Genomic DNA, 22,284 nt, shown 5'->3' on the forward strand with positions numbered 1-22,284 from the left:
GTGTGTTGACACCCGTTCAAACAGATGGTTACTTCTGTCCCCACCACAGTATTCATCCAAAAGGCAAAGAGCTGTTATGGGTTCTTGCTTCATAACTTTCGAATTTTGTGCAGCAATGACAGCTGTGTCCAGATGGAGACTTGAGAGCAGCTCACATGCACGTGTGCTAAAGCAGCTTTCTGGGGGAACAGGGTAAGGCAGGAGGCCTCACTTTGAGGCTCATTTCAAACTGCACTTGTCAGTGTTGTAGTGGAAACGATAGGAGTGTTTTACACTGTTTGTTTAGACAGTCTGTGTTAGTTTGGCTTTGCTGTTTGAATTGCTCCTTTTTTAAAAAAAAAAAGGGTGCTTTGATTTACTATGTGGGTTGAAACCTCCAGTTTCAGCTATTTCAGCCTACTTAAGATAATGCTCACATTGTGGAGACTTGACAGGGCAATGAGCATTAGCGGGGAGGAGGAAAGTTGTTGAATTTCAGCTTCTAGGAGACCCTGTACAAAGCCCAGAAGGCGTAGGTGGGAGACTGCACAGCAGGATCGAGAACATTCAGCTTTTGCAGCTTTGAGAAGCTGTTGGGCAACTTGGAATATGATGAACAGGTCACCACAGTGTTAGCCATCTCCCTGCTCATTGCTGCAGTGAAAGATGAAGCTTCTTAGGACTGTTAGTATTTGGGGAAGACCACCTCAACCAGAGGATAACACAAACTTTAGCCAGTATTTAAGTACTGTCCAGTAATTGTGCCTTAAGTGCAACACTAAGGCCAGAGTGAAGTTGTGAAGCCAGGTTTGCGTGCTCTGATTGGTACATGTAGTGTTCAGTAGTACATTATTCCTACAAGAGCTGTGACACTGTTTGCTTTTGCAGTTGCATAATACAAACACTGAGTAAGATTCCTCAGCTCGCAGTGTGTTGGCGTTTCATGAATCCAAGGAAGAGAAGCAATTCTCATTGCTTTAGGGACTGAATGTACTTCCTGACTGAGGACTATATAGGCTGGTAGCTACAGCAAATGTGAAAGCAACATGGTGATCTTCTAGCTGCTTATCTAGGTTTAGTATATTCATAAGTAGGCTCTGTATGTTTTAGCCCCAGAAGATTTATATATATTCTTTTTTAATCCAGATAATTTACCTCATGGTATTTACATTTAGGCAGTTGATCTTGTTGAACTGCTTGGAAACCAGGGAACATATACTATAATAAGTTCAAGTTTAACTTTGGTGCTAATTGTATTTAAGTGTCTTGTCTTACCACAGATTATGGTTGCCTGGAAGTCTCTTAGAAATGCATGTAAAAGCCCTTTATATTGTTTCCTTTTAAGTAAAGGAGAAAATGCTGCATCCAGTGTGAGAATCTTCTGGAATTTGAAATTTTGAAGTGTGTTTCTGAGTTTCATTATCTGCAATCCACCAGTTTTGTAGTACAGCTGCCTGATTTAACCTTTTATTGCTACTTTAAAGCCTACAACTAAAGTTCTTTTTTCATAGTGCCTTGGCTGATAGTGGCACAGATGAGTGACTTCTCATCCCTTCCTTGTGTGTAATTCTGACATGTTTATGTATTTCTTGTTTGTTCTAGCTTTTACAAAACTGATCACAGTAAATGGCCAAGAATATCATCTTCAGCTGGTTGACACTGCTGGCCAAGTAAGTTATCTCTTTCTTTCCTTGAATCTTTCTTTGGAGTTGACAGGTATTTATGTTCCTGTAGGGCTAAGTTAGTAGCGACCATGCTTTCAAAAGTGAAGGTTAACATAAATGATATTGCCTTGTCATTTAGTCACTAAAGATCAATGTTTCTGTAGTGCTTATTTAAAGACTTATAGAATCATAGAATAGTTAGGGTTGTAAAGGACCTTAAGATCATCTAATTCCAGTTCCAGCCCCCCTGCCATGGGGTTTGTTTGTGGGTTGTTTTTTTCCCTTGTCTATTGAACTAATGTCTAAAAAGGTGAAGAAGGAATTGCCTTAAGTCTGATATACCAAAAGTTCGTAAGCAGCTTGCTTGATGTTTATGGGCTAAGTTAACAGTCTTGCTTTAGATGGAAAATGTCACTTCAGTAGACTGGAGAAGGTCTTCATGACTTTTTCCTGTTTGTGTACTTCAACTACACCAGTATGGCTTGTATCCATGAAACAGTCATGGGGAGTAGACAGAAATGCACATAGGTAGTACTTAGCGGGCTACCAGTAAGCTACTGTAGTTTGTTTACATTTTTACGTGATGGTTCATGTGTGTGTCTGAGCCTTCACATAATGACAGGGAGTGCAGAAGGAGACAGCAAACGCGTGTCCTGGAGATTTGTGAAATACAGGTGTTCGTTATATAATGTGCTCAGCTGATCTTGCACTGCACATTCAATGTGCAGGAGTGCTCCATCTTGTGAAAGACAGTATTAGGAAAAAAACAACAGGGACTGTTAACCCCCCTGTTAACTCCCTGTATTTTTATCCTGAAGTTTTTATTGCTTACCTACCATGATTTCTGGTACTATGCCTTTGTTTTTTTCCAAAGTATGAGTAATGTTAAACAATTTCAGTGTTGTAAAATGTGTTGCCACTACTTAAGACTTTAAAGCTGCAGTACACTTACTTATAGCTGGGAGACTATTCAGAAGGGTTGTAACCTTCTAGGTATGTTTCATTGCTTTCTTTGTAGAGAGCTACATAACCTTAGAATAACCATGCTGTATTTATATGGTGTCGACTTGTGGTGCTAATCAGCAACACTGCATCCACTGATAATCTTGTCAGATGTGTCTGAAGTGATTAGAAACACAATGCTGGCCACATGTTCCAGGGCAAGATTGTTTGATGGAGAATATTCTGCAGAGGAGAGTGAGGTTGAGAGATGGAGAGGCTGAAAAGCCTGAGCAACAGGGCAGGCTCCATAGGTTTCGCTTTGTGCCAATGTAAGTGTGCTTGTCTTACATCTCTAGTTGTAGTACACTGATAGAAGTAAGATTCCCGTTTAAGGAAGAAATGGTCTCTGGGAAGGCAGTGCAACTTCATCAGCAGTGTTGCTCCTTTGCTGAGGTTTATTTCAGGGTTGATTTTTAGTATTGTAAAGCCAAAATAACTTCTTTCCCCTGTGGTTATTTTCAGATTTGATCCTTCCTAGGAAGAACTTGAACTTTTAAGTTCTGGCTCACAGGGTTAGAGGGGAGACATGAGATTTCTCTCTCAAGTCTGTCTTGCTTAATGGTCCATAAGGAGTCCTCATGTGTATACAGCATAGCAAGGATTATACTGTAGGTTTGTTACATACTTGCAAACTTGGCTATGACTTGAAAAGTTATAGCTGTACTGTCTTACCTCATGGCGAAGTTCTTTTTGATGCACAAGTTCCAGGAAGCTTTTCTTCCTTCTCCTAACAAGCTAAAAAATTAATGAATTGGAAACAGTTGAGGCTGTGGCACTTTCTTTCTTGGTACTCCTCCTCTGTCCTGTGTCTCTTTACCTTTCATGGTTATCTGATTCATGTAGTTCAGTTAAACAGGAGTCTTGGTACAGGATCACAGAAGAAGAATGCAAAAGGAAACATTACGTATTACCAAATTCCAGCTGGGGCAATCTTGAAAAATTCTGGGTAAAGTCAAACAACTGCAGAGTTGCACTTTCATCTGTTTTACATGCAGACTAACTCATATCCTTCTGTATTGACTTTGCAATTACACAGCCAACTCAAGTGGCAGTTTGGCATTTCAGTGAAGGGGGGCAGGGGGAGAGAGCTGCCCTCAGTGTGTACCAGTAAAGGCAAATAAGGGCATCTTTTGTTCTTTCAAACTTTTTTGTCTGCATCAGTGAAAATGATTTATAGAGGGTTTCTCCTCATTTACCAGTTAGGGAAGTTTGGCTCCTTTTGGCTGTCAAGATTTAAGCTGTGTGATTGTGTTGCTCCATCTGTTCAGTCATGATATAATATACAGAAAGGTTTTGTGATCTTAAACTAAAATTAACATCGTAAGCATAGGTTGAAAAATCTGAGAACTTGTGTATTTAGAAGTGTGGCTCTTGTCAAAATGGAAGTGTTTCCTGGGAATATCTATTAGAACAATTTAGATTTTCAGTATGGGGCTCATAGTATTTCTGTTGTATTACCTGCAATATGCCAGTCTGTTTCATTTGCCTATTTAGTCAGTTCCTTTCCTACTGGGGTAATAAATTCAGTGATTAAGTCTGTGGTGTTTTGTTTGGGTTTTTTAATTAAACACTTGACATGTAAACCTCTAGCTGTCATAAAGCAACTAATAACTGTATTTCTTGCATCTTGTAGTTGATAAGCATTAGTTAGTAAGCCACAGTTACTCGCTTCCTAACAGATCCCTTAGGTAATTTAGATGTGATCAGTGTTGCTTGAAATTCTGAACTGCTAGATCCTGTTGTCAGCTGTTGAAATTAGGAATCTGAAACGTATCCCCAGCAAGATAAGAGGCATAATTGCTAATTAGTGGTAGGACAGAGTGGATGTTTTGCATTAATTCAAACTGATAATTAAGCAGGATAAAAGGATTGGGAATAGCTTTAGCTAATCCACAGTCTTAGAGGGAATAAACCAAAAAAGCTGTAGATTAGTGTATACAGTCCAAGTCAGCTTTCTCTTAATCTGGTAAAGATTCCGCATTTGACATTATGATGGAAAAACTTGATTCTGAAGGTAGACAAAATGGCCCTGCATGTCATGTCGTTCAAATATGATCAGCTTACCTGATAGTCATCTGCTAGCATCAAGTTCTAAACTGTGGCAGTAAGTAACTTTAAATGTGTAATACTCCTTCTACAGGATGAATACTCCATATTTCCTCAGACGTACTCCATAGACATCAATGGCTACATTCTTGTTTATTCAGTCACGTCAATAAAAAGGTAATAAAGTCTGCTGTGTTCTTCTGTTTCAGATGTTAATCAGATATCTTCTGGGTTCGACTCCTGCCTTTGCTGTATTTTCTTTGCATGTGTTTAATGCATTTAATCTTTCTTTCCCTTAGAAATACAATGGAAAATAAAATTAATGGATTTTCAGAAATTTACCCTCAAATCAAAATGTCACAGGTGCTTTGCAGGCTAATATGCAAGGTACAATGTGAAAAATGAGACAGTGCTGAGCTGTTGCTTTGCGGTGCAAGTAAAAGTACAAAGAATGTTTTCAGGAATAAGTAGGATTCATAGCTGTAGCATCAGATACAAAGGCAAACTTAAATACAAACCTAAAGGGCAGTCAACATATATGTGAGGTACCCAATTAGTTGCTAAATCAGTCCCTCAGCCTTGTAGCTCATTACAGTACTGAGGTTTCTTTGACTTCTTGTCTCAGATTGTTGTGGTTAATCCTCAGAAATTTTCATACAAATAGCAATGTGTGACTTTTGGCCTGTAGACTCACTCATGACATGCTGCAGCAGATACTCTTATATGAAAATTTTCCAAGAGCATCTATTTTGTCCTTGCTGTTAGCTGTCCATTCTGACATGAGGACAAAGTCCGTTTTAGCTGGAGTCATTTTCCTGCAAGACGCATCTCAGCTTTCATAAGGCATTGTCATCTTCTGTTACTTTGTCCCTTCCTCTGGTCCTCTTGCTTTGTTTAAATACTGGTAATTCTTGAATAGATCTCAATTTTCTAATCTTGTACAGTGTCTTTCTTATAGCCAAAGAAATCCTATTTTCTTATTTTTTTTTCTTCGAGTAAAATGATTGAGACCTTTAAATCTCATCAAGTAGAAGAGAAGTCGATGCTTCCCTTCTACAGGCAAGGAAACTGATCGGCTTTTTACGAGTGCCGATAGGAGTTGGTAATCTCAGCCTTTAGGACTGGAGGATTGTCTAATTAAGTGAATAGGAAACTGCTCATTATAAGTGGTACTGTGAGGACAAAAATGTTCTGTATTAAGACAAATGTTTTAAGTAACAAGAAGGATCTTCTACAATGCTGTGGTAGCTTAGGTGACTTGCCTAGGCAATCAAATTACAATCACCCTCTGTCTTGTCTTCTTTAAAAGTGTGTATATTGATCTGATTGTTGATGCAGGAGCGTTGAGAGCAAACTTAATAGAACTGCCCTTTGAAAATTTTCATCTTCCTTGCTAACCTTCACTGGGAAGTTTAAACGGGACTTGAGTAAAAGCTAGCGCCCTACATTTTTCATGTTGCCAAGCTCTCAGCAGCAGGGTTACTGGAAGGCTTTTGCTCTAGTTCAGCTTAATTAAATTGCCTTTTTTTTTTTTTTTATCTTGCCGGATTCCATGATTTTGTGTAACACATTTTTTTGACAGCTATTTTGTTGTATTTCATACATTGAGCTGTTTGCAGTAACCTTATTTGCTTGACAGAACTGGAAAGGACCTCTTATGGTCTCCAAATCTGTTGCTGTTTCGCGACTTGATGTGATGATGCTCTTTTTGGATTGGTAAATACCTGTCTTCAAGTGTGTCCCTGCTTCTTCTAGCCTTAGTAATTTGGAAAGCTTTATAGAACATTGAATTGATCTGGTCAAGCCAATTACATTCTTGGCAGTTCTTAGCAATTTGTTTCTGTATCAGAATTGTGTTTAAGTTTAAATAGCGCTTCTCTTCTGGTTTCCACTGTGATCCGTTAACAAAGATCAGTTGTTTATTCGTTAGCATTTTTACTGAAAACGGAGCTCGTGACCTATCCTAGGTAAGCAGATAGATACATGGAACTGGGAAATGAAGACCTCAAGTTGAACAAGAACACTTTGCAGCGTTGTGTGCTGGAACCTCAGGTGAAGACTCGCTAGGGTCCTGTGCTGTGGCATGGTGTTTTTCTGGCTGTGCAGGAAACAACACACCTAATAGTGGAAAGGAAATGACAATTGTACTGTTAGTGACGCAGCTATGCTGTGGCTAGTACGCGAGATCTTTCCTGTTGCTTCAGACTGAGAAACAGTTCTATGGTTTGTAGCATGATTTTTTTTCTTTAGCATTTTATTATTATTAAGAATAATAGGGTCACGTAGTTCTGTGTGTAGCAATACCTCTCAATTACATCACAACCAAGCTCTGTTTAACTCTTTATTTTTGAAATAACTAAGAATGAAAGTCCGAGACAAGTTCTTAAGACCAGAGTTTCACTGATACCTTTTCAGCATAAATACTTTGTAACCCTGACGTCCTTTCATTTTTAAGTAATCTGTACTATCTCACTAGAATTACTAATAGTAAATTTTGCCAGACTGAGTCATGCTTATGCTTGCAAAGAACTTGTTTTCTTGCTAGGTTATACTAAAATCATTAGCTGAACATGGAGAAGTGCTGTGTTCTACTAAGCCTCAAAAATTATTGCTGAAGTCCAGACAAATTGACCTACTTGACAGAAAATCCTCAAATGTGGTAGCCTTTATTGTTCCAGAAACGAGAAGTTTTAATGATTCAAATAGCTTGAATAGTGGGTTTAGGCACCAGTTCTTTGAGAGCTCTGAGTTGAAAGTGTGTTTGAGTGCTGCTTTAAGTGTTTCAGTTCTAATTGAAATGCAGTGCAAGTCAAGACACTGCGTGTAGCTAACAACCTTGGAAGCTGAAAAAGTTTTGGCCACTTTTTTGTTGTCTAGTGGTGTGTCTCGTCTTCGAGCCTGTGCCTCTCTCTTAAATCTGAATTGTGCACTTCATGTACCAGTATTTTTTCCATAATGTAACTAGAGGAGCACAACATCTGTTCTTCAGCCCCATTTATAGCTTGTTCTCTAAAGTACTAAATGTCAAATGCAGTGGATTTTGTAAGTGAGGTTTTTGGTTTCTTGGTATTTCACAGTACTGCTTCTTATCTCCTGTCATCCAAACTTCACGTGCATGGTAGGTGAACAGACAAGTATTTGAATAACCACTGTTGCGATACCATCTTTGCAGAACAGTTGACTCATTTTCCATAGAAAAGTAGAATTTAGGCTTCCTTTGGCTTTCACATAAATAGAACTAAAGAATTTTGTATGAACTAAATGTTCTTTAAAAAACATGATCCATCTTGAAAGAATACATTATGTTAAAATAGTTGTTCTTTGAAACTGCTTTGATTTAACCTGCTCATCCAGAATTGTTGGACTCTAGCAGTTAAATTTCTTACTGTAGATAAAAACCAGATCAGAGGTGGGAGGGTCTTCTAGTGATTCTGTGTTAGATGCATTGGTTCTGGGTAATGTTATTTATTTCTGCAAATACCATAAGTGGGAGGCTATAATGGTAGGCATAGGCTAGTATTTACTGCTTCTGGGACCATTTTGTCTCTTGTGCCCAAATCAGTAAAGCTTTCGGCGTGTTTGTAGTTCTGTCTCTATACATAGAATAAGTTTTAAACACAGCAGCCTACATGTGCGTTTAATTGCTTGTGTATTGGGTATTAAGGATAAACATTGGAGTGCATGTGTGACTTCATCCCTTTATTTTGCAGTTTTGAAGTGATAAAAGTTATCCATGGCAAGTTATTGGATATGGTGGGAAAAGTCCAGTAAGTAGTCACACTTTCATCTCATTTCATTGCAGGCATGTTACTAATGCTTTTTTCAGTATACTGTAACTGTTCTGAAGTTCTGAACTTTCTTTCACAGAATACCTATTATGCTGGTTGGAAATAAAAAAGACCTGCATATGGAACGGTATGTGAACTCCAGTATGTGTGAAATGCAAGACAGCAGCCGGCATTCCTGTGGCTGCAATGCGCTAGTTTGTTCTTGGCTTTCCCTAACTAAAATCAAATTGTAGGTTAAAATAAGCTACTGTCAAAAGAACTGTGTCCAGAATGTGAACTAGGAGCCATGAACTTGCGTTGTAATGTTGACTTTTGCTGTAAGGTTCCAGGGATGGTCATTTAACACTTCAGGCTTTTTTCAAAAGAAGTAACAGAAGTGTATTTTTCACAACTGTAAAATACCAGATGATATTACAGAGTATGAAAACATAGCAGTACTTCAAAAGAACTGCTCTTCTGGGTTGCGTAGCGGTTTTACCTGGCCCACTTGTGTATTTGACAGCAGCCAAACGCAAATGCTCTGGATCAGACTTCACAAAACATTCCTATTACATGCATTTATGTGCTTCAGTACTCTGAGGTTTTTCCTGACATATCAAATTCCAATTCTTTTGCAAGTTACAAAGAAACATACTTGTTCTTTCTTTTGGTCAGGGTGATCAGCTATGAAGAAGGGAAAGCTTTAGCAGAATCTTGGAATGCAGCTTTCTTGGAATCTTCTGCTAAAGAAAATCAGGTAACTGATTCAAGGTTCACATTATTCTAATACCAATGTAATGGAATGACTCATAGTTTCACTTAATAAAGGAAGTTAATATTTGCATGTACTTTACAGCTATTTTGTGTAGATAGTTGGAAACAATTAATTCTGCATTCAGGTTTATGTATTGAGTTTTTCCGTGCAACTGTAAATGGAAGGAGGAAGTGAAGAACTGAAAGTTAGGCTTCACTGAACACTTCGTGACAAACTAAAACTCAGATCCACGTGGTGGGTAGAACGGGGCCTGTGATCTGCTGCAGTTACCTTAACAAGGAGGCCATTGTGATTGCAAAGGAGCATGTTCCTTTAAGGAGACAAACCTTGCATTTCAAGGTGCTAGGCAAGGCTTGGTCTCTAATGCGAGGCATCATCATTTTGTGGGTCTGGGAGGCAAACAGAAAAATGTTAGAATACTGCGGAAGTTTTCAGACACTACTGTGATACATCTGGGACAGAGTTCCCCACTCTGATGCAGTATAACCCGCACACATTTACACTTGCTGGTTTCCTATCACAGAAAGAAAGCGTTTAATTACGTGTTAGGTAACATCTTATTCTTGTTGCTGTACCTGACTTCCTTTAAAATGCCTCCTAAATATGTTCTGATATTTGAATTTGGTTTTTCTTGGTTTTTTGAAAATACAGACACATGATAAGGTCAAAAGGATGCTGTCAGGCTAGTTTTAAACTGAGTTCTTATGTAGAAGAAACACTAGAAGAATGCAGAAGAAATTCATGGTTGCATATCACATCAGCACCATCACAAGGATAATCCTATAGCTAGGACTGGACCTGTGTAAGCAGCCTTCTTTCCCTATTCCCTGTCTCTGGAAGCAAAACAAATAGATTTTGCCTAATGTCTCTGTCAACAATTCTACAAGCTACTTGAGTAAAGTTGGACTTTCTGTGGAAGAAAAACTTGGAAATTTTTATTTATTTTCTTAATCTCCAGATATGGGCTGCTTTGAGCTAGTTTATCAGTGCTTCTGGGTTTGGCTATGGCATGAGTTAACCTTGTCAAAATTGGGCATATGATAAAAGCATGAAATTTCTTACTATTTTCTCTGTACTGCTGGAGAGGTTGAAATGCGTGCCCAAGGAAACTACATTGGCAGGGTGAAGAATAAACCAGCTAAAAGCATCTGATTTTTCCCCCTCCCTCCCTCCCTTCCCTCCTTTTCAGATTACAATATATCTGGATTAGGCAAAGCTGTTACCTATGCTCTTTCTCTTTTGGCACATGCTTGCAGTGTGTAACAGTATGACAATTCATAGCTAGCAGAGGTAACAAGGCATGTTGTCATTCTCCTGGTGCTGAATGTTCACATTACGTAAGTCAACATTACTGGGAAAGGAAACCTATTAGCACTTTTTGCTTGAAGGTTCATCCAAATCGTCACCTGTACTGTCTTGGTACAGCAGATCTAACTAGCCTATCAAGATTAAACCTAAACTCTTTCCAAACCCACTTTAGATTGTTTGCTTTACAAAAAGCTAATTTGGTGCTTAAAGGGATGAGCTGGACTGGATTGGGAATTTAGAGATTAAGAACTTCAGCAGAGAGCTCAAACCTCCTTGACTGGGGGAAGTCTGTTAATCCTTTCTCTCTGAAACCTAACCATCTGTATTTGGTAGATGTTGAGCAATAGTATGACAATTTCTAGTATGCTAGTTCTGAAATTGGTTTGGTATGTGATGTTCTTTGCAGCAGCGAGAAGAGTAGGTCTCCTTGCTACAGGAGTTAGACCAAACTCGATCAGCTGTGTGGTCTGTCCTTCGTAACAGCTCTGTTTGCAAGGCACTGTTGAAACCAGAGAAGATACTCCCTATAGCAGGTTCTGATAGCAAAGGCTCCTTTTCTCTCCTTTCCCCCTGTTCTCCCATTCTGCTTTGGTTGGGGGGGAAAGTCCTTTTTGGAGCATCTGTGAGAGTCCTAGAGGCATAGCCCGACTATGTTGATTAATTAGAATAGTTCTATAGACCTATTCTGCCAGGAGTTATCAAAAGATACCACGTTCCAGAAATGGTATGACTTTGAATAGATGGAAAGCGAGAGACACAAAGATCAAAGCTGCAGAGATGATAAATGGTACTGGCTGGCAAATGTTCTCAAGGTCAAATGTATTTGTGGCTATGCATCAGTTCCTTCAGACAAGGGTGACCTGGTAGGACTTTGGGAAGAGCCTGTGTATCAGCAGTACATCAGTCATCTAGGGAAATCTAGGGCTTTGAGAAGGCAATTCTGAGACTTAATGCAAAAGACCTCTTTTAGATTACTGTGGGGCTGTTACTGTCATACCTTCTCAAGCTGCTTAATTATTACCAGGTATTATAAACATATCAGGTAAATTGAACTGCTTTGGCAAACTTCAGGAGCTTTGAGACTTTCTTGTGAAATTCCCTATTTTGTTCCACGTAAGCCATAGTATAGTGCTTCATTTTAATCCCAGTACAATAAAGTGGTAACTGTTTGAAGTACAGCCAGAATCCAGATTGGTCTTAAATGCAGTTAAAGCTGGGAGCCAGCTTTTACTGGAAGAATTCAGAGAGTAACAAGCAGTCGAATTGTGTTCATCCTATTACACAAAATTCATTAGATAAACTTGTTTTTTTTTGTAAGGAAGTAGCAAAATTGAGCACTCTTAAAAAGCAATTGCTTGGGCATTGCTTCCTTTTCAAGAGCAAATTCATCTTCAAGCTCAGAAGATGCAGTGCTCAGTAAATGCTTCAGAGGAGTGTGGGATCTTAGCCCTTCTCCAGGGGTCTGACATGTTTACCTGAGACAGTGTGCTTGCACTGGGAAAGGATGGGGCAAAAAAAATCTCAGTTCCTTTACCTAACTGTTGTTCAAGTTCCATTGCCCAGTTCTGTGCCAAGATAAACTAGTAGTACGAGCACTTGAGAGTTTCCTTTTTGAAACAGTAATAAAACAGCTGCATAGTTGAGAAATATAGCATACCAAAGGATGACTCCAGCGGCTGTGAGCTGGGTTTGGGTGTTTGCACCTTCCTGCGCTGGCTCCTGGCAGCATGTTCCCAACTCTTTTCCTGACAAAGAGAGTTGCACCTCCTGAGCTGTGTGTCCTGCTCGCACCAAAGGGCACATCTGCAGAAGCAATTGAGGCTCTGGTGTCTCTTGCATGGTGCTAAGCTCTCTAGGCAGCGTGTGTAGCCCAGGCTGACATCTATTTTGTTTCCTCAGGGGAGAAAGGTAGAAGAAAGACAGATGGTTTTCTGCAGGCTAGGTGTGACCCAAATTCTGTAACTGGACCATATGGAGACAGATGCATATGAAGTCTGGCTGCGTTCTTTATTCCTTGTCACAAAACACAGCTTCCTGTGTTGTTTAAAGGCTCATTCTAAAATTCATCAGCATATTTGGGCTGAATAACAAATTCCTACGTGTTAACTGTAGGACAGTGATTCAACCTTCTCAGTGAATACATATTTTCTGTGAAATGAATTAACAAGCCCTGTGAACTCCTACATCTTAGCGTTTCAAACAGCGTGTCTTTGACAAAGAATGTACAGCTTCTTGGCTGACAGAATGAATTGTGGAGGGCTTTTTTAATGGGTCTTTTGAAGCAAGGTTATAAAAAAATTTGTGCATTAAAATGAAACCATTGAAAATGTCAACTCTAAGGAAACATTGGTGCAGTTATTTGTAAATCAGTATATCGCCAAGTTTTGATTAAGGGAAACTCTTCAGCAGCGGAACCAGTTTGGTAGCAACTGCAGTCCTGATTATGGTTTTCCTAGAGTCTGATTTGCCCAGGAAATGCGTTGTATCGCCGCTAGACTAATGAGCCACTTCTGTCAGATTCTGTTGGGATTGCAGGGAAACTCTGTTATATGGAGGAATACTCTTATTTCCAGCTGATGAAATATGTTAAATAGTTCCAGAGATAGTACTGTGTGCGAGTGGTATAAATATGGGAAACGTCAAAATTCAGTCTAATCTTGTTAAGGTTGTTGGCTACTTCAGGCACTGGGATTCATTTGAAAGTGGTCCAAGTAAGAGTTATAGCTTGTGGAGGCGGAATAACATCTGCCAGGTCAGAACATGTAGTCGTGAATCGCAGGGTGCTCTTCATCCTGCTGAGTAAAACCAACAAAAACCCCTTTTTTATCTTCTTTCATAACGTGGCTGCTTTTATATAATAAACATGCTTTCCTTAAGGAGCATATGCTTGGAATTCATGAAACGGATGGGTAGAAGTTGCATAGATGTGAAATGGCATGTCTGAGATGATCAGGAGACCATTTCCCAAGCTGAAGGTTCACATGATGAAGTATTGATCATACAGTGTATGTTCAGCTCGAAAATATCATAGAAAAGAAAAGCACTTTAGAATTGTCCTTGTCTGTGGCATAAGTTTCTTCTTGAATTGATTCTCAGTGATCTCAGATGCTGAATGTAGTTTCTGCATATTCTGATGGAGGCTAGTGTACACTTTTGAAACCCTTAAAACTTGAGTGAATCCTGAAAACACCAGATTAACAGTGTAAGGGATTTACTATGTGATGTCCCAGACACCTTTCCCTCCCCATCTTTCAGTACCCTTGAAAACAAACAAAACCCCACCAAAACCCTAGCTACACTTAGGTGAATTCTTCCCTGAGATCTCCTGAATCACACAAGTAATTCACATCCTTTCTTAGGGTCTCTGCTTCAGTTAAACTTTCTTTTATGGGAAATTGTGTCTTTCCATTCCAAGATTTTTAAGTTGTGCTCATGAGTGTGTGTGTCTGGGCAAGTATCAAGTGAGTTCATGCGCTTTGTTTCATCACAGGCAGGGTTCAGTAAGGGAGAGCCTTTTTCACCAAACTGCTGTGTGCTTAGTGTGGATGTGGGAGGTTTGGTGTGGACCAAGTGGAGCTGGTAACAAAACAAGTGACTTGCACTCTGAGTACTTGCTGCCTTCCTTCTGAAGGAGTGAAGGGATCCATGGTTCATGCATGACTTGTGACTTTGCAGAAGGACTCTGTAATCCTCCATGTTCCATGCAATAAGCTAGGATGTTTGGCCATGTTAGCAGTGGCTATCCTGTAGTTCAAGCTGTTTTAAGACAAATTCCTCCTTTCTCTGAGAACTGCTTTGAGAATATTGCTTAGTACTAGACAGTGGCTAATTTGGCTGGTGTTTTGCCCTTCTGTTTTTGCACCTTGTCTAATACCAGTCTTCCCTATGGGTAGGCTGAAGTAATCAAGAATATCAAAGTCATGCTCATACTGGGCTGTGCATAGTCAGTATTTAGAGCTGAAAAATCTAATTCCTTGAAATCTGAATGATTACGTAGAGAAATGATTTATCCTCTGGAGCAGCCCAGCATCAAAATCTTCAATGCGTTCAGTCACTCATTGCAAGCTTACTATTTAAAATAAAGCTGACTTGCAGTTGTTAGCTCTGTTGTGAGTGTGGCACAGTTATACCTGCCCTCCTGCAGTGACAGAGCAAACAGTTGAGGATTGCTGTGGAATAGGGGGTTTCTCCTAAAAGGTTGTGTTCAGAACTGAAGTTACCTTATTTTCCTTTTTAATCTTGGAAATAAGCATTGGGTGTACATTTATCTGCTGGTGTAGCCTGTAAAATAGCTGACATTTAGGGGGTTAATTGTGTTTTCAGTGGGTGGGCAGTTTCTCCTTCCCTGCTAACGCTGTGCTCTCTCTTTGCAGACTGCCGTGGATGTTTTTAAAAGGATAATTTTGGAGGCAGAAAAAATCGATGGGGCAGCTTCACAAGGGAAGTCTTCATGCTCAGTAATGTAATTCCACTGCAAAGCCTGAAAACACTGGGAATACATTCTACCTGAAGAAGCAAAACTGCCCATTATCTTTAAGGATAAACTATGCTTCTTTTTTTTTTTTCTTTTTTCTTTTTTTTTTTTTTCTTTTATAATTTTTTTTTCTCTGTTAACCTGAAAGATAAAAAGTTGGTTTGGAGCCTTTCCCTTCAGATTATGTTAAACTCTGACTCCTGTGCAAATGGCTTCACTTCCATTTTCAAATTTTAAGCAATCATATTTTCAATTTATATATTGTATTTCTTAATATTATGACCAAGAATTTTACTGGCATTAATTTTTCAGTGTAGTTTGTTGGTTAGAATAATCATCAAAATGATGCATATTGTTACACTACTATTAACTAGGCTTGGATATCAGTGTTTCTTTGTGTTAAATGTATACTTGTAAATAAAATAGCTGCAAACCTTAAATGTATGGTTTATAATTTTTTGTTGATTTCTCCATATCATTTTTTCCTGTGTGTGTAAAAAATGTTCACCTGCTGACCTTAAGAGGAGGTGTGAGATCCTTGGAGTTAATGGATTGTTTGACTGCTGCTTGGGAAGCTGGTTGCAAGCGGTCCCAACCATTTTGGCTACTACAGCTCTAGGCTGGCCAAGTGGCTCAGCTGTGCTTTGTTCATGGCAAGGAGATGCAAGTGGCACCTTTGGTTTGGAAGGGAAGGCTTGGATTTTTGGACAACCTGCACTCTGTTTTTCCTCTGTAACTGTTAAGAGTCTTGGAGTAAAGGGTGTGCGGATCTGTCCCCAAAGGGCCAGCATACACCTGCGCTACAAACTGTTCACGTGGACTTGTAACTAGGAATGCTGTGAGGATGGAGTGGATTTATCCAGGTCACAAGTGTAGACTTGCTAAGAAGACAAAAATGTCATTTAAAATAAATTGCACGTCCTGAACAAATTGCTGTGCGTTGTTTATCATGCACTGCTCTTCTCCTGAATCTGGGTGGCGTCACCGTGAGATTAACTGGCTTCCTCAAAAACAAAGTTGCCTTTTTTTCCCACTTTTAGGATATTTCCCAAAGTTTCTAAAAACGCATTTCTGTTAACCTGGATTTTCATACCTTATGCCATATACAGGTTCTGTGGCTGGATGATTGTCGTATGTGATGGAACACTGAAGTTAGCAGAGTTGGAGTGCTCTTATGGGGAAACCAGTACATGCTTTGATTTCAGAACCAGGGGCGTGCAGTAGGTTTCCTTTCCAAGAGCCTGCAATGCTGGAACAAGGGTGGTTTGGCTGATAGTGAAATTGCTTCCGTGCTCATCAGGTCATTTCTGAATCCTCAGCAATGTGCATCCCAGAATGGTTGAGGTTGGAAGGGACCACCGGAGGTCATCTGGTCATCTGTTTGGTAGTATCTGTCATTGTCTACTCATGAGGCTCACATGACTCGTTGCATGACCAGAGTCTGTGGCATTGCATCACGGACACGATGTCATGTGGTCTGTAGCACATGGTAGAATTTCTGGAATATCAGAAGTCTCACTGAGCCCATTTACTCTTTTTTTCTATCATTAAATGATGGCCACATGTTCTGGTGATCAGTCTCAACCCTGGAATAGCTCCTGTGCACATTGGTGCCTGAGGTGTGCCAGCTGCTAAAGCTGGATGAGGAAATGTGCAACTTGATAGTCCTGGGATAAGGAAAGCTCTACCTTCCAGGGGTGAGATTTTTCAGGAGGGCTTAAAGGCAAGTGCGAGTTCGCTGGATGATTTGCAATGTGAACTTCCAAGACTTCATGTACTTGGCACTAAGAGGCATGTACCGCTCCTGCGTTTTCTGTAACAGCTGAAGGTTTAAATTCATCAACATAGGTTGTTTCCTTTCTCCTGTTGCTGGCTCATCCTGTAAGAAACATAAATTATTCCACTTCTCCCAAGCCTCTCTCTGCCTGTAAGATCTAAAGACAAGCCATGTGCAGTAGTCTTGCGGTTTTAATGGAATGTGTAGTCAAGCATGAACTGCTCGTCCTTTGCTGTACAGAGATTCCAGTTTGCTTCTTGGGATGGCATCTTACAGCAGCTGGAGTCTAATAGCGGCTGGGGCAGCCTCGTGCTTCCTAATACTGACTTAAGAGCTGGCACTGGTTAGGTTCTTTGCTGTGACGGTCCTGGAATATGGTAATGGACAGACTCGGAAGCCCTAGGTTATGTAGAGAAGCAAGAAATCAGTACCTAGCAAGCTGCTGTTTGCCTGGAATTGATGAATTTAGACCCTGCCCTGATCCTATGGAGGCTTCTGGAGGATTGTGATGAACAGTGTGTGGATTAAAAGGTAAATCACAAGGCAAATAAGTTATTTGGCCCAGGCTAGAAAAAGAATGGAATGTGCAAAATCCTTTCATTGAGGAAATGAGCAAAATCTTTTCACTGTGAGGGTGACCAAGCACTGCCCACCAGCCTCCCACCTTGGAGGGGAGCTCAGAAGCTGCCTGGACATGGTCCTGAACAACCAGGTCTAGGTGACCGTGAGCAGCAGGGGTGTTGGACAGGGTGACCCCCAGATGTCTCTTCCAACCTCAGCCATCCTGTGATGCTGTGAAAATTAAACTGCCCTAAGTCAGGTTAAATTCCTATTGACTTCTGCGGATCTAAAACGTGCTGGTCTGGAGACGACTCCTGCCCTCTTGTGCTCCTGGCCAGCTCTTTGCTTTGCTGCGTGAATACCGAGAAACCTCCCAGTATCCTGAGCCTGAGAGACTGTGCTGCCCATCTCCCAGCCTGCCACGCGTGGAAACAAAGAGGGCAAGGGAAGTGCTGGGGCAGGTGCAGCCTAGCAAGTGGAGGATGGACTGTGGGCAGAAAAGGGGTGCGTGATCCTTTTTTTCCCTGTTAATGTTGTTTCTGTGTGCAGCGAAGTTTATCCATGCCTGATTGACTCCACACTGGGAGGGCTTAGAGGCTGTCCACTTTGGGTCTGTGCAGTCTTCTGCCTCACGCTTCTTCCCAGCTTCTGTAAAGGGTTGGTGAGTGCACACTGCGGAAGAAAGAAGTTGTAGAAGTGTTTTTACTGCTCCCTTGTGCCTGCAGTAGCTGTACTGTAGCATCTGGACCAGGCAGCCTTACGTTGTTCTTCAACCAAGGACACTGAGGAAGTCCTTGCAGCATTGGAGGCAATGGTGAAGACTTCAGGCTTTCCGTTTTCTGCTTTCTTTGAACAGAGAAGTTTCTGTACACAAACTTGCCCCCGGGAGGTGATCCAGGACAGCTTTTGCAGTTACTCTTGTTCCTGGCACAGGTAAGTGTAGAGCATCCGGCTCGATGCAGTTTCTTTGCAGTGCAAGATGGGCAGCGGCCTGAACCGCAGGGCGTTGCCTGTGTCATGGTGCGAATTCTTGTGCCTTCGCCTTCTTTAAGAGATGTGCACTCTTCACATCTTCGCCGCTAAAGAGCGCGGGCTGCTGCTCCGCGCAGATGTCGCAGGCAGGGCAGGCTGAGCGCAGTGCAGGCAGGCACGGCGCACCCGGGCTCGCCGGGCTCACCCTGCTAATCAGCACTGCTGTGCCGTGGGCTCTGGACAAGGAGAAATCAACAGGTTCTAATTAGTGCTTATGTAACCAGTACTGCTCATCTTCAGAGCGTTTCGCTAGCACTGACTCGTCTGCACAGCCTCATCTGGCAAGGTCAAAATCACGGCCCTTTGACGGCTGGGGAACGGGAGAGGGAACCTTTGCACAGGGTCCTCAGTCATATGTAAGAGTCATATGGACCGGTGGGAGTGAGTCCAGAGGCCACAAAAATGGGCTGGAGCAGCTCTGCTATGGGGGCAGGCTGGGAGAGCCGAGGTTGTCCAGACTGGAGAACAGAAGGCTCCGGGGAGACCTTTTGGTGGTCTTTCAATACTTAAAGGGACTTTAAAAGAAACACTGAGAGAGCTTTTTACCAAGGTTTGTAGTGGCAGGACAAGGAGCGATGGTTTTAAACTAAAAGAGCGTAAGTTTAGACTGGATGTAAGTTTTTACAATGAGGGTGGTGAGGCACTGGCACAGGTTGCCCAGAGAAGCTGTGGCTGCCCCATCCCTGGCAGTGTTCAGGGCCAGGTTGGACAGGGCTTGGAGCAACCTGCTCTAGTGGAAGGTGTCCCTGCCCATGGCAGGGCACTTGGGCGAGATGGCCTTTAGAGGAGCTTTTCAACCGAAGCTGTTCTGTGACTGTGCCTCTAACTCTTCACAGGCCCAGCAGGAACATGGCTAATTGAGGTCTGGGTGATTGGTGTCCTCAGTGTCCAGCTTAAGTATCCTATTTCCCTGTTGGAACCTTTTCTTTTTGAAGCGAGATGCAATCTGAATGGGTTTCACCTAAAACCCCAGCTTTCTGATGTTTTCCTGACTGAAACCCAAGTCCCAGGTCAGTCAGATGCTTGCTGAGGTGTGCAGTGAGCTGCACTGATACCGAGCCCTAGACAGAATATTACTGAAAAGAAGCTTTCACAGATTCTTTTCAGCATCTATCTCTGTAATGCTGCTAATAAGTACGTAGGTTTAACCTGACCAGTGGGTCCCAGATCAAGGCGAGAAGTTAGTTTTCCTAATGGGAATCTGGCCAGATCTGAACTGTCAGTGTGTGAGAGGGATTGCTCAGGAATAAGAAGGTTTCATAGAATGGTTTGGGTTGGAAAGGACCTTACGATCACCCGGTTCCAACCCACCTCACCCTACACCACGTTGCCCAGTTTTTCAGAGCCTGTCCTCCTCGTGGGGCAATGTGAGGTGTTGGGTGGCACATGATGTATGGTGGGTCAGGTCTGTAGAGAGGTAATGCACAGACTGTCTTGGTGCATCCATGATGAAGGCAATGCGTTGAACTCAAACCCGTCACCTGGCAGCTGATTCCCATTTCCAGGAGCAGGTGATACGCTCTGCCGGTGAGGGCATGGGTTGGAAGAGCCCTTCTCTGCTTGGCTGGTTTTGCAGCGATGTTCTGGGGTTAGTATAACCAGCCTCCTCAGCAGCTCTGGGGGCAGCATGTGGCTGGGAATGGGTTCATCACCAGCAGGAATTAGTGGCAACTGGTGTGAGGTGGGCTAGGTCTTAATTGAGCAACATGGATTTAATATAGAAACTCTCCCTTGAGTCCTAAGGATGGTTTCTCACTCTTGAGGTCTGTTGCTGCTCCAGAGTGGCCCACAGGATGTTCTAATCCTTTTCAGCAGGGAGCCAAGAAGTTAGAGCATGGGAAGGACCCGTGGCTGTTCCGGACCGAATGAGCTAGAACTGTCTCGTACTGAGGTGTGTGAAGAGAGTGTTTTGAAAGCCCTCAGATACGGATGTTTCCCGGAACAGGTCTTACACTGCGTTGCCTCTAAGCTAAGCTCCTCCTCCAAGTTCATCCAGAAGCTAAAGTGTGGCCTTTGCAGAGGATGCAGTGCAACTCCTTGGCTGTTGCTCGCTCGATTAGTGTTTGTGTGGGGTTGCACTGGCTGTAGTAGGTACCTTGAGCAGAATGCTCATCCTGCTCAGCCTCTGCCAAGAAACATTCCTGTTGGCATTAGTGAGCTCACTCCCAAAGATTCACCTCCGGGAGTCACACCCTGCTCTCTTAAAATCTATGTGTCAGAGGAGGAGTGAGTTTGGCATCTTCCTACCATAACTTGGGTCGTTCAGCAGCATCCCTCTGCCAGCACCACCTAACGCTGCAGGTGTGTTGCAAGGTGTGTTGCTGGGCCAGGCACATGCAATGGCCAGTGTCTGCTGAGCTGCACAGGAAAATCACCCCCATAAATCCTGTGTAACACCGTGGACAGAGGTGGTGGCACCTCACAGCTGAGTCTTGAAGACCAACCAGCTTGGGCTTATGCTGACATAACCTTGCTCACAGCTCCATAGCATGTGATGGAAACCACTCTGTAAGAGGACAAGAGCTGTGTCTGGATCCTGTGCATAGATGGGATAAAGGGAGGGGAGTGTGGTGTTGGTCAGGAGCCACCACGTTTATCCAGGCAGGGTGGTTTTGTCCTGGATGGCTGTGTTCTGGTTTCTAGCCTGGGTCTGCCTCTGTGACTGGTGTTGGCACCGACAGTGTCCAGTGGCAGCAAGTCCTTCCTGCCCTGGTTTTGTTGTGGTTGTAACCGCAAGGTTACAATGGACTTCCAACCAGCATTGGCCATCTTGTGTGATGGGGTTGAGGTATTGGGTTTTATCAGCCCCCTGCTTCTGGCCTGGACTCAGAGCAAACCATTTCTACCCACGGCAGCAAAGGCAGGCAGGGGTTATTGCAGCCTGGAGCTGCCTCTGTTGTTGTCAAGCCTCATTTCTCCCTCTCTAAACCCAGATGTGCAAAAAACCCTCAGACTTTTGGTTTATGTCTGTTAAAGCCAAACACTCGGACTTGCAAGTTCAGGTTTCCAATGCTTCATCCTTTAAACAGCCACAGCTGAGGCAGGCTGCCCTGGGATCCTGTTAGTGGGGGGCACCGTGGTCAGCTGTGATCCTACACCTGGGCACGAGCAGGAGGCAAGCTCTGTCCCAGCCTCACGTGCCTGAAAGGCTGGTGGTGGCCACAGGCTTCTCAAGCTTCTCTTTTCTCTCTTCTGTTGGCAGTCTGTCCATCCTTTGCAAGGAATTAAGGGCGTTTGTCCAGGAACTGTGGTTTGCCAGCCTTCAGCATTCTTCATTCCCCAGAGTTTTTTCTTTTTGTGAGCGATGGGTCCTTTGCTGTTTCGTATCTTTAATGCGGTTTCTCAAAGAAATGAGAATAAAGTTGTTGCCTCCTCTTTCCATCTCTCCTAAAACAGCTTTTGAACCTGTTGAACAACTTCTAACGAACATAACAGCCAGGCACAAGTCTCAAACGCATCAAGTTCCTGCACATTTAATTAAAGCTCACAAGGAAAATCCCATCACGAGACAGAGCTGGCGGAAACCGGGCTTTTGTAGTTCCGTAAAAACCTCCTCCTGGGGTAGTATTTGCTTTACTGGGTACTTCAGGGCCAGTTTGTCATGGGCCCTGTGGATCTTCCTCTCCAGACACTGAACAGGTTATGGCAATGCAAAGAGCACGCGGGCTGTGACCACTCCAATGAGTGGGGTCCCAACACCAGCGACGGTGCCACGTCGCCACTCTGGTGCTCCCAGGCATGACTTAGAACACATCTCCTCCTTCCCTCCCAGGGCACTAGGTGCAAAGCCACAGGGAAGAGCTGGGTTTGGGGGTGCCACTATTGCCCCCTTGCCCTGGCTGCTGCTCTTCCAAGTGGGGCTTCCAATGCACTGTTACTTTTCTCACACACCTGGTGCC

The 22,284-nt window shown here is 42.5% G+C and overlaps 1 protein-coding gene across 1 annotated transcript in view; it reads left to right on the forward strand.

The window, feature by feature from the left end:
• The window catches only part of RHEB (Ras homolog, mTORC1 binding), a 41,627-nt gene extending 26,172 nt beyond the window's left edge, over positions 1–15,455 (forward strand). Inside the window, exons 3-8 of the mRNA XM_065666847.1 lie at positions 1,582–1,649; positions 4,786–4,868; positions 8,402–8,458; positions 8,559–8,606; positions 9,134–9,215; positions 14,915–15,455. Of these exons, the coding sequence (XP_065522919.1) occupies positions 1,582–1,649; positions 4,786–4,868; positions 8,402–8,458; positions 8,559–8,606; positions 9,134–9,215; positions 14,915–15,007 (431 nt within the window). The 3' untranslated portion in view covers positions 15,008–15,455. The remainder of the gene's footprint in view (positions 1–1,581; positions 1,650–4,785; positions 4,869–8,401; positions 8,459–8,558; positions 8,607–9,133; positions 9,216–14,914) is intronic.
• The last annotated feature ends 6,829 nt before the right edge of the window (positions 15,456–22,284 follow it).

The sequence above is a fragment of the Lathamus discolor genome, chromosome 2, assembly GCF_037157495.1.
Source record: "Lathamus discolor isolate bLatDis1 chromosome 2, bLatDis1.hap1, whole genome shotgun sequence".
Classification (NCBI taxonomy): domain Eukaryota; kingdom Metazoa; phylum Chordata; class Aves; order Psittaciformes; family Psittacidae; genus Lathamus; species Lathamus discolor.